Consider the following 12,625-nt stretch of genomic DNA (forward strand, 5'->3'; position numbering starts at 1 on the left):
AAATTCTGTGACAAGTTTAAATAATAATGAAAACGAAATTCAGTGGTTTAAAATCAAAGATAATATCAGAAGTAAAAAGCCGTGAAAATAACATTTCTTGTATACGAGGGCACAGTAATATTTCGGTGATTAAAAAAGTATATTACCTGAAAAAATTCCAAATAAAAGTTAAAGATAAATTTACTTAAAACTTTAAAATTACATTTCACGGTAAACCGTAAAACGTATAATTAAACTGAAAAAAATCATTTTAACACTGACATAATATTATGATTAGAAAATCGTAATAACATTTTACTATGTTAAGAAAATAAATAAATAACTAAAATATTTTATAGACCATAATTTACATTAACACTCTAGATTTATATTTAGAAGTGTATGGGGTAATATATAAAAAAAAACTAATATAAGAAAATGCCCCAAATAATAGTGCCGTATGAAGAGATATTTTATTATGCTGTCAAGTGCCGTTAAATAAACGGGCAACAAGTACCTACAAATATCATTAAAAATGATTCCGCATTATGTTCAAAACGCTTAAACTTGTTTTGACAATAGTATATGATACAATAATAAATATATACTATTATAATAATTATTAATAATGTGAAACATGTAATGGTTTTGTAAAACTTAATTCAATCTACCATATCGCTAAAAGCAAAATTAATATCACTATACCACGTTCGCTCAGAATCATAATGTTTCATATGAAATGATTAATTTATTATTGAATTCACATTCAAACATCCATTACGATAACTTTCTCAATGACGAGATATATTTAAAATTTACTAAACAAGTATATAATGGAATAAAACCCTGGCTTTTTTTTTTTTTTATAAAAACTTAACATTTGATATAAAGTATATTTAAAAACTACTCAATCTAAACAGCAGAACAGTTACCTACTTTTTCACTTTTTTTCGAAAATTTATTCATTGCGTATATTAATAATTATAGAGTTTATAATTTTATGTTTTGATTGATTACTGATTAGTATGCAAAAATTAATACCATACTTATTAAAATATCATAATCTATAAGTTAATTGTTTTATCATCAAAATATAACCTTTAATTAATATTATATTTTTTTGACATATGTATTCAAGAAATCATAATATAATGTATATATATATTGTATGTATATTTATTTAATTTTAAATTTATTACTTAAATTACTTGACTTATAATTTTTCCCTAATAATTGTTAGTGAGAATGAATATTACTATTCTATTCAAAATTTTAAACGGAAACCTATATTTTTATTCTTATAAACTGATTTTAAATTATTTCTATACAATATAGAAGAAATAGTTATTCATTTAAAATATAGAAGGCTTTTAATACTTAAGCAAGTAGACTTATGTATCAAAGACGTGATAGATTACTTCTTGAAATTCTAATTTTCTTGTTTAAACCTTAAATATTTATCAATGATGATTAAAAATTATTCAACATTTATACTTTAATATATTCAGAGAATTATTCTGATTCACTATAAAGAATTTAAAGGATTTAAAAAAAATAATTAAATGTTTATATTGGTTAACAAAATGTATTAGAGAAAAAATCATTAGGTAAATATAAAATAGTGTGCATTTATAATTTTAAAAATAAAAATGTAGAAAATAAAGAAACATATTTTGAAACTCGAGTATTTACTTTTTATGAATCATCCGATGCATAAAAAATTAAAAACTAAAAATCTCTCTGTTGTCTATAATGTTTACATTTTCTTGGCGGAACTTTAACTTTTTGATTCTGAGCGGATCAAGGAAGTTAACATTATTACATGTATGTTTTTTTTTTGTAGAACTATTTATTCAATACAATAAGAACAGAAAGAGTTTCGTATCAGTAAATAAAACTAATTTAAATAAATGAATAATATTTGAAGAGATAATTTTTTAATTATTTTCAATGTTTTCTAGAATATTTCGGTTTAACCTTTGTTAAAATATAAAATAAAATGATACTATATATACACTAACTGAGTTTCGCTGTGAGATGATTTTTTGAAAAAAAAAAAATGATTTATCTTAACTTTCATATTTTAACTAATATTATTATACTGGTTTTTTATTTAATTTTTTAGTATAACGGGTCATTAAATATTTTGGGATACTATGCTATCTTTTTTAATTTGTTTTTTTTTTTATATAGTTTCCTGTAGTTTACTTTTAAACTGTTTCGCTGTGTTTTTGATTTTAACGCATATCAATCTAACGTTGACATAATCTTTTATGTGGCTAGAAAATTGTGTATTGTCTTGTTGTTTGTTTATTGTTGTAGACAAATTGAATAAATATTTCCATTTAATCTTCTTAAGTCAACATTTTTAATGTATTATTTTTAATTTAATTAAAATCGTCCTTAATTAACACACAGACTGTTATGACAGCTCTACAATAACAATAGTAATCACGCAAATAAATAAGAAAAATGATTATATTATGTAATTATAACTTAAATATTATTAATTTATTGATTATTATTGACGTCTAGGGGTCGAGACAACTATATCCGTTATTCCATACGTATTCAAATAATTAAACAATTTAAGGCTTAACGTTTTTATGGGTTATACATACCTTATAATAAAATTTAAATCAATGTTTTGATAATATTTACCTAAACTTGCGGCCTTTCTTTTATAATTCTAAGACTTGGGAATTGATTATTACTTTTAGTACTGCAGTAAATTTATTTTTAGAATGAAAAAGTGTTAACAGCTTACTATGCATTCTACAAACATAATTCAATTATTTGACTTACTATACACTGCAATAAATTAAATTTGGTCGTAAAGTACTAAATTAGCCTTGCGGTGGCATAGGGTACTCTAAAAGTGATATACGTTTTATCTTACAGCCCATTGTAGAACGCTCAAAAGGGTGAAAAATAATAAGCATTTCGTTCGGCTGTTCAAGTATATAAAAGTGAACACACGTTAACGAAAAAAAAAGGAAAGCTGTATACATTTGTTGGATCTGAATTTCCGACGAAATTCGTTCACAGAATAAATGGTTTGAAATCCACTTTAAGGCAAGACTAAAAAACTGTGAGCAGTATAAATCTATTAGTCACTAAAGGGACTCGGTATATGATCGTTTTTATTAAAGTGTAGAGAAGAATATTATGATATTGACTTATTATACAAGATAAATAACAATCAAGTTAATACTAAATCTATGTATAGAAACTGTTGTTGGATAGACTTAAGAAATGTGCATTATGCAATTATATTGACAAGATGCGAGTATAAATACTAAATTAGTTTAGTCTCCCTTATAATTTTATTTATTATAAATTTTATAGTATTTTAATTAATGTTTAAGTTATTTTTACAGTTTATTTAAATGTCACTGAAATGAATATGCTCTTTTTTTGCAGGCATTAATACATATTTTGACGAAATTTAATGCTTAAAACTACTTTTAGTTTTCTTGATGTTATTCAAAATAGATATGAAATTTTTTGTCAGACTAAAGTTGACACACATTTTAACAACTTTCTGGATTATATATTTTTATTTAATACTATATAGGTATATCAAATGAATATTCACTTTAGAGAATATTTTTTTTTCTTAAAAAGTTTAATACAATATGGTAAAAAATCTTTATATTTTTCAGAAAGATATATTTATTTTTAATTTTTCAGAGTTACTATTAAAAACTTTTTGTTTATTTATTATAGTATCAAAACTATTTATTATTTTTTTTTGCCTTTTATTTAAAATTAAATAATCTTATACATATTTTATATAATAAGTTTAAATGATTAACAAGAAGATTTTTAAAGAAGACTTGATAGGAGAAGCCATCCGCTGACGATACTTTCTTAGATTATTAAAAATTTAATTTAAAACTGCATCAAATTGAACATATATAATAAGCATGGCATGTATAGTTAACCTCTACACAATAGCAAAATTATCCTTCCACGTGAGCTGTCAGTTTTGATTTCTAAGTATATAAATGGCTTCAACTTATGAATATTATATCATTTAATAACTCTTTGAATAGTATATATAAATCGTTATAATAATATTATGAAATCTAAAATAGAAACTATGTTGTCTACGCATATATTGATTCTAATATTCTCGTTTCATGTGCAGGTACTTCATTTTAAAATTAAGGGGTATCTATATTATTCTGAATAACAAATAAACATGAAAATAATAAAAAAGCTGTATACACTTTAAATTGAATAATATTCTTTAACGCTTATTATTATTTGTATACGAGTGAAAGTGATATATTCCATGGCTGCCGTTTCCTATTTTGTTTCGAATACAGTGGATTCAATAAACCCTTAAGGCTATAAACATCATCACTCAAAAAATATGGCACATCCTGGGATGTCATATCATGGTATAATATTATATAAGTTAATATTATATTCAAACAAATAAATTGTCATTCGATTTAGAATAAAAACAACCCAGCAAAATTGCAGTAGCTATCAATCACCAGCTAATATTAATGTGTTTAAAAATATAAGTCGTCTCGAGAACCAAAGATCGATGGAGACAGTGTAATTGGTTTTTTGGTAGTTCACATTGTAGCCCTGCGTGTCACATTCTCGTCAGTAGATTGGTCAACACTTCTGCAATCGATGATGAAAAAAAAAAATGGTTATTTAGTTTTTTGCTCTTTCGTTTTGGTATTTTTTTTTTCAAGAGTCGACTTTTCAACTATAACTCGTTTGTGCCACGAGTTTTGGTAACCAGTGACGTGGCGTGTCGTATGAAATACGACTACTAATGAGTCAACGTAGTTATTTTCAATAATATATTTTCGGGTTCGTCGTCTGTATAGTTTCGGGTCCGCCCGCCGGTATGGAGTGGGTGTATAAAGGGTGTTTATAATATAGTAAGCAATGTTTGGGAAAGTGTGCGTAAAGGTCCGTCGGAGGAACAATTTAGAAATAAATCGGTTAGAAGAGCGAGAGTGTGGTGTGTTGTGTGAGTGCATGTGTGAGAAACAGAGAGAGTCAGAAAGAGAGAGAGAGAGAGAGAGAAAGAGAGAGAAGAGCGAATGACAGAGAAAGGGTGTTCATTAATTTTGCACATCGACGTTTCGCGGGTCATTTGGCCGCCGATGGCTGGCGACGAAGGGTTAATGGCGGCGGCTGTGACTGGCGGGGAGAAGGTGTGATAAACCGGCGGTTGGCGTTGTGTGGTGGGCCTGCACCGGTCCGATAAAACGCATTGACATCGACAGAACTTAACAAGGTTTTAAACGATGCCGCGGACTCGTTTATCTTCCACCACGTCACCGCGGGACCTGAAAATATATAGTATAAGACATTCACCAGCGGGTGTGTATTGTAGTGCGGCGTATATGAGACGCGACCCTAATTTTCTTTTTTCTCGTCACGTCTCTCTACGGAACTCATATCCTGCGCCTGTCCTGCCACCCGGAACCGCCATCACATCCGTGTATTACGCTCGCACACCCGTCAGCTCTGTACCGCCGTCATCCTGCAGGGCGTATAGCGAGGATGATCCGTCTATAATATGCGCTTGCGCGATTCCGTTATAATTCGTATATAGAAATAAGTACACACTATGACGACGGTGTTTTGAATTCCGCATCCACAGCAGACCTCCGTGAAATGTGTGAGACCGGATCCGGCTGGACCGCATCGTGGCTGCCCGCTCGTCTATAATCTGCCGTCTGCACGAGCACCGTTACCGATCGTGGTGTCGATCGTATATAATGATTTGACATTTAATTAATCCGTGCACTTAGAAAATTACACAGACAATAACTTTCGTTAAACAATTATTGTCTACGAAAATCCGCCAACAGTCGCGTGTCAATACAATAATAATATAATATAAACTCAACGATATAGAGTATAGACATACCAACAATCGCATACCCCGACAACACCCTAATGCAACACAACATTGAGTAAATTTTCGTGTGACGGCCCTACAAACTCACTCTGCTGGTTCGTTGTTCATGCACAACTTCACACATTTTTTAATAATAAATAAATTACATTGGACAGGCACACACAATAATTCGTAATTTAAAAACAAAAACGATTTTTGAAATACTTTGCGTATAACGGCATGTCGGCATAACAAGTCGCAAATACCTATTATTATTATTATTATTATTATTTAATATTACATACCATGGGAGCACTACCCAAAGTGGGCAGCGAGTACAGAATACGGTTGGAGTATTATTGTTAATCCATAAAATCTGGTTCACTGGTTAAGAACATCGTGTTTTAGTAATTCAACAACATTATCGAAGAAAAATATTTTAATTATTTAAATGGTTATTATTACAATAGTTTACAATTGAAATTATAGGGCTATTTAGGACAATATTTTGTTTACAAGTGACGTCATGAAATGCATATTTTGTACGTGTATCCATTAGTGAGGTACGACAATTTATCTTACTTAAGAATTCGGAACACACTACTTTATCGTTAAGCAATTTGAATATAAATAGAAAATCATTATAACTTCGTCGAGTTGATAACGATACTAAGTCAAAACTCTTCTCAACAAAAGAATTTGGTTGACTTAAAAAAATGTATTATACAATATGTAAATGTTTATAGGCAACGTCTTTGGAATTTTTATATTTTATCAATGAAGCCTGTTTTTAGGGGTCCGTATAACTGCACCAAATTCTAGGCCACAACGGACTAGGAAAAAATAAAGTATTGTTAGGCACCAAGGGTCCATGAAGACACATGTACGTTTAACAAAACTTAAATTCTTAAACGCTTTTGCACATATGGTTTCAATGTGATAGACAAATGTTTGGTTAGATAAAAATATTATTATTCCACGTTATCACATATGAGTATACAAGTTACCGAGAGATAAATAATCTTAGAAATGTAATAGAAATAATATACCTATAGATTATAGAGTTATATCAGCAGTTGTACTGTATATATACATTTAAAGTCAGTCCACATATAATAACAAAACTTTTGATACCAATCTTAACTTAATACGATCCCTGGGTGATGTAAAGTTAAAATGTGCTGTCTTCCAATCTTTATCATATAGACGTTCAGTTTATTTTTCCTCCAGTGGTAATGATATATATATATATATGTTTGAGAATCTCGTTTTTCGTACCATTAGGAATATGGCAGATCCTCCGTATATCTTATAACATCTCAGTGGTTATATTATATTTAATCAAGTAATTGAGCTTAAATTGTTTTCATCACCATCTTTAATGACTATACAGTACAAAAATAAATGTTGAATTCCCACTAGTTCAATGTAGGTTTTTTGTATTAGTTATGTAATATATATTATATTAATGTGAGTGTGTGTGTGTGCGCAAATATTTTCTTGTCTGTCATCAATATTTAAAAATATTTTAAAATTTAAATATTTTTAGTTTTTTTTATAAAGATATTAATGAATTCCCTATTACTTAAGTTATTCTTTTCTATACACGATGATATTTTTAAAATATTCAGGACAATTTTTATCTATTAAATTATATTTCATTCATTTTCTAATCCTTTTCAATTTTAGGTACTTTGGTATTTATAATATCAAAATAAGTAATTAAAAATAATATAAATATATATATGTACAAACAAAGTGATTCACCTAGCATGCTCACCCCCATTTATTTATAATAATTTTTTTCAAATTTTTGTTTCTCAAATAATCAATCCCCCCTTTTAATATATTATATATATTTAAAAAGTGTATGTCATATACATTAAATAGAAGATATCCTATGAAAAATGCTAGTTTTTATCTTCACAAGATATTCTTTAAGTAGTACAAAAAAATCCCAAGAATTTGAAAATATAGTATTTAAATAACTATTTTTAGTAAAAAAATTAGCTCAACCTACCATTATGATTATATTATATTATACAAAAATTATAAAATATAATATAAATTACAATATTTTAAAGTACACACCTCACAATATAGTATATAATATTATTATTAAAACACTAATTTATAACGTTATAATAATAATAATTTCGACAAAATACAATACTATTTGGAAAAAACAATGAAATTTAAAAACCTATAATCTTCTTTAATCGGATAACGTTTATAAGTAATAGAGTCATAAAAGTATATAAAAAATATTATACCCACTCATAATAATAATTTTAGGAATAATTCAATTATATTTTATCTCTACATAAGTGATAAAGATATATCATGTTTAATTTATATTAAATACCTAATATCGAATTAACCATTTTTAATTAAATAAAAAAGCTTATACACTTAATTATGTATAAATCTAAATAAATCAACTCAATTTATGTTACAATATTATATTATGATAAAAAAAAAAAAATAAAACTTACATAACTTAAGTATATTATACCAAATAGCCTTGAAGGTTCTTCAGTCAGAATTTCAATTTATTTTTATTATTATTATAATGGTATATATTTTATTTTGGGTACAGTTACATTAAAAAGTAGTATCGAGGGACTAGCTAGGTTTATATAAATTTATTTCAATGAACGTTTCTAGAATTTACTATTATTCATCAAAAATAGCCACATAACAATAATAATGTCAAATCTACGTCAAAAAAAAAAAAAAGTAATAATAGAAAAAAATAAAATATAAATCTAAACTTTTAAGGTGGTATTAAACAATTTATTGTAAATTAAAAAAGCAACTTGATTAGAAACAAATTTCACAATATCGATGTAGTTTATTAATATTTATAAATGTATTACCTAATGCTTTTCATTACTAAATCAAATATTTGTTTATTTTTTTCTAACTATAGGGGTTATAGTTTTTGGATCAGACCAAGAAGTAGTGAGTTTAATGAAAGCAGTAAGGAGAAATAATGCTACTGGAAATTTTTCATGGATTGGTTCAGATGGATGGAGTGCAAGAGATATGGTATCTGCTACAAATGAAGCCGAAGTGGAAGGATGCTTATCTGTTCAACCTCAAGCTAACCCTGTCATTGGGTTTGAAGAGTACTTCTTAGGACTCACTGTAGAAAACAACAAAAGAAATCCCTGGTTCACAGGTATGTAATACTGCAGTTAACTGTTATTCATAATTATTTTAACTTAGATTAAAGTTTTTGTAATTGTATTTTTTGATGTTATAAGGAGTTAATAATATCATATTTTTCCGCACAAAACTAATTTTTATTATATTAAACTAATGGTAATTTCAAAATATTATTTAACACGTCTAAACATGAACACTGAACATTTTGAAACTAGTTAGGTAGCCAAACATTGTTGAATTTTAAAATAATTGTACTCTATACAAACCCCTCCTCACATTAAATAAAATAATAATAAAGCAACATAGATAAAAGAAAAACAATTTTCCATTTTTTAAGCTACGTTTTCCACATTTTACTATTTTACTACACCTTTATGTATAGTAAAAATAGGTAATACAAATAATATATTATCAGATGTGCTGGATGTTTTTTTATATTATTATTATTTTTTTGTTTATTTATTATTAATATGCGGTCCATCTTTAGGTTTAAAAGTACTACAGTATAGTTACTTTCACAATTGTGCGATGTGTGTTTATTCCTGTTCACTATTTTTTAAATAATTTGCAAGATTCAAATCGATTGTGGAGCGAAAAAAATGTAATACTTGTTATAAATTATTAATATAATTAATTTTACATAAGTTGATATATTGTTTATCATAAAAAAAGTCTTAAAATTGATATCACAAAATATAAAATAAATTTACGAGATCCAAATAAATTTATAAATTTTTGTCCACATTTCAGAATTTAATTTAAGATTATTCTATCGAAAAGATTTTTTGTCCTCGAGAATCTCAAAATCCTTGAAATCCTTTATAAAAATATTTTATATGATATTTCTATGAAATTACAATTCATTATATTTTTTTTTTACAATTTTTATTTTATCAAACTTATCATTCGTTAAATATTTTACACGTTTTCTAAGAAAACATTTCTATGAACTCGACCCACTAGAACTTTCGTTCAGAACGATTTACTCAATAAGGTTATTATTATTTTTATATATAATATTAGATTCCGAGCGGAGCGAAAAATGTATTGGTTTTACAATAATGCGTGAATATATATATATTTTTTTGGCAAACTAAACTAACTTTTTTTTCAAATTATGAAGCTGAAAAATTGATTCAATATTTCATAGTGTTTATGGTATATGGTAAAAACTAAAAAGTTGATCTAGTTGATTTTTTAAGGAATAGTTAGTAAAAAATGCGTATTGTTTTTTTATTAATCATTATTAATATATAAATATATATATATATATATATATATATATATATCAATTTTATTTAGTAGATACTAAATAACGAAACTCATTTGTTTTAAACTATATTAACTTAGTGTTTTTTTCTTTTTAATTAAGTAAGAAATAACCGTAATAACATGCAATTTTAACCAAATGTTTATATAAAAATCTTATAGATATTATAATAATATGTTTTTAAAATAATTTGGATCTTTTATTAGTAATTTATAGGTATTTTTAATTTTATAATTTTTTTTTATAAGTTGAAACAAATTTTTCAAATAAAAAAACTTGAATACGTAATAAAAAATTCTTCAAAAGTTGTTATAGAATAGTTTTATCATATCAATAGAAATATCAAAAATATTTTTGCACAATTTTTATATTTTAGAAGTTCATATCTTGATAAAATTGGATATTAAATAGCCATTTACCTATATTTTTGAAAAAGAGTTGAAAAAAGTTTAAAATGTAATCAAATTATAATAATTTTTTTATTCAAAAATTCTTTTCTAGTTATTTTGCCATTGTATTAAAAATTATTAATCGTAGGGATTTGAAACGTTAAGCCATTACGTATAGAATTTTCAAAATTTTTTGACTATGTTTAGAGTTTTAGAACCCGAACCTATTCACAATGCTCTGTAATAATTTGGTATTAAATTAATAATATTATGTATTATAAATTGTAATATTATACATGATAGTAGTATTATACTAGTATCGTAAACGAAGGTTTTTTCAAAATTAATTCAATCTACGATAATATTAATTAAAAAATATATTATGTACCTAATATTTTTTGAAGCTGGCGCAGTTCATAATCAATTTGTATACACTTGAACCAAGATTTATCATTAAAATATATTTCATCTATTATAGTAATTTACTCATTGATGAGGTATATTGGAAATTATATCATATAATATTATTATATCAGAATGAGTTCTCTACTTCTCTAGTTTTATAATAATTTATTATTTTATACTTATTATATTCTTTGTCATATAACTATATAAGGTTGTGAAATTTACTTCAAATAATCTATCTAAATAATACTTGTTCGTTTATTTTTTAGTTTTTTAAAACGTATAATATCTATAATAAGTGGTGATAAGATATTCTAATAATGGCCGATGATACTTACTAGTTGGTATCGAAATGTTTATTGAAACATAAGATAACTATGATTGTGTTACGAAAAATATAACTGTAGGCAGATAAAAATATATAGAAACTATGGTAATAAAAATGTTTTAATTATTTGTAAATTAACTCTTAATATTTAATTTTTTTTTTTACAAACTAACATTCTATATTTATCAATTGTTATAATATATCTTTATATTTTTCTATATATCAAGCAAAAATAATTACAGATTTCAATTTTAAATTGATAAACATAAAATTAAAAAAAATGATTAGGTAAATAAACAATAAATATATTGAAAAATATTATAATATTATAATACTGAGAATGGAAAAAAAAAATCTGTAAAATATCAACGAGTATTAACTTAAATAAATTATTTATGTGGTAACCTTGAACAAATAAAAATAATTAAAATATCAAACAACTTTAAATATAGATTTTTAAATAAATCTCTTTGGAAATGTAAACACTCAAAGGTTATCCTTATTTTAAGTTATTTTACATAAATACCTAGTTATTTATTATAAAAAAAATTAATTTTGTGTAAATGCATTGATATTTTTATTTTAAGGATCATACGATTATATTAATGGTTTGTATTTCAATCACCACAGTGCTTAACCCGAACTTATTATGGTATATAAATAAATAATAAGTTCATCATATATCTGCAGGTTACTTATTTAACTTGAATGCTATTCAGCCTACTCGTGTCATTCATACATAATATATGATATTATGTTGATCAAATTAGGTACTTATTTACAATATATGAATTATGTATATATAATAAAATATTTTTGATTAATTGTAATTTTCATTAGTTTTCTGATTAAATTACTTAAAAAGTATCTGTACAATAACATTATATTATAAACGACCTCGAAACGAAACATCCATAACACGCCATTGGCATAACTCTGCAATTCTGTTGAAAAAAAAACGCGTTAATAAAGCCCGAGAACAGTAAAACATAGTTTTCGTTGCGACCGTATGTCATGCACAGTGTTTCTAGGTTTTCCGTACATGCTTTGAGAACAATCACATATGTATAGTGTGTCGACCAAAAACCTATTTTGCGTTTTGTGAATATGGGATTGTTAGGGGTAGCTGATATTAATTTATCGTTATGTTCTTAAATATTTATTTTAGCGAAAAATAAATTCCCTCAAAAGGATTTTCGTAT

The 12,625-nt window shown here is 25.6% G+C and overlaps 1 protein-coding gene across 4 annotated transcripts in view; it reads left to right on the top strand.

Annotated features, from left to right (window-relative positions):
• Positions 1–12,625, top strand: part of LOC132932184 (metabotropic glutamate receptor 2) — a 177,882-nt gene that overhangs the window by 81,002 nt on the left and 84,255 nt on the right. For all 4 annotated transcript variants that reach the window (XR_009662828.1, XM_060998431.1, XM_060998430.1 and 1 more), the window contains one exon: positions 8,793–9,044. Coding sequence is in view for 3 of the 4 variants with exons in the window: in XM_060998431.1 (XP_060854414.1) it covers positions 8,793–9,044 (252 nt within the window). In the remaining variant the exon portion in view is untranslated. The remainder of the gene's footprint in view (positions 1–8,792; positions 9,045–12,625) is intronic.

The sequence above is a fragment of the Rhopalosiphum padi genome, chromosome 1 (genome assembly GCF_020882245.1).
Source record: "Rhopalosiphum padi isolate XX-2018 chromosome 1, ASM2088224v1, whole genome shotgun sequence".
NCBI lineage: Eukaryota > Metazoa > Arthropoda > Insecta > Hemiptera > Aphididae > Rhopalosiphum > Rhopalosiphum padi.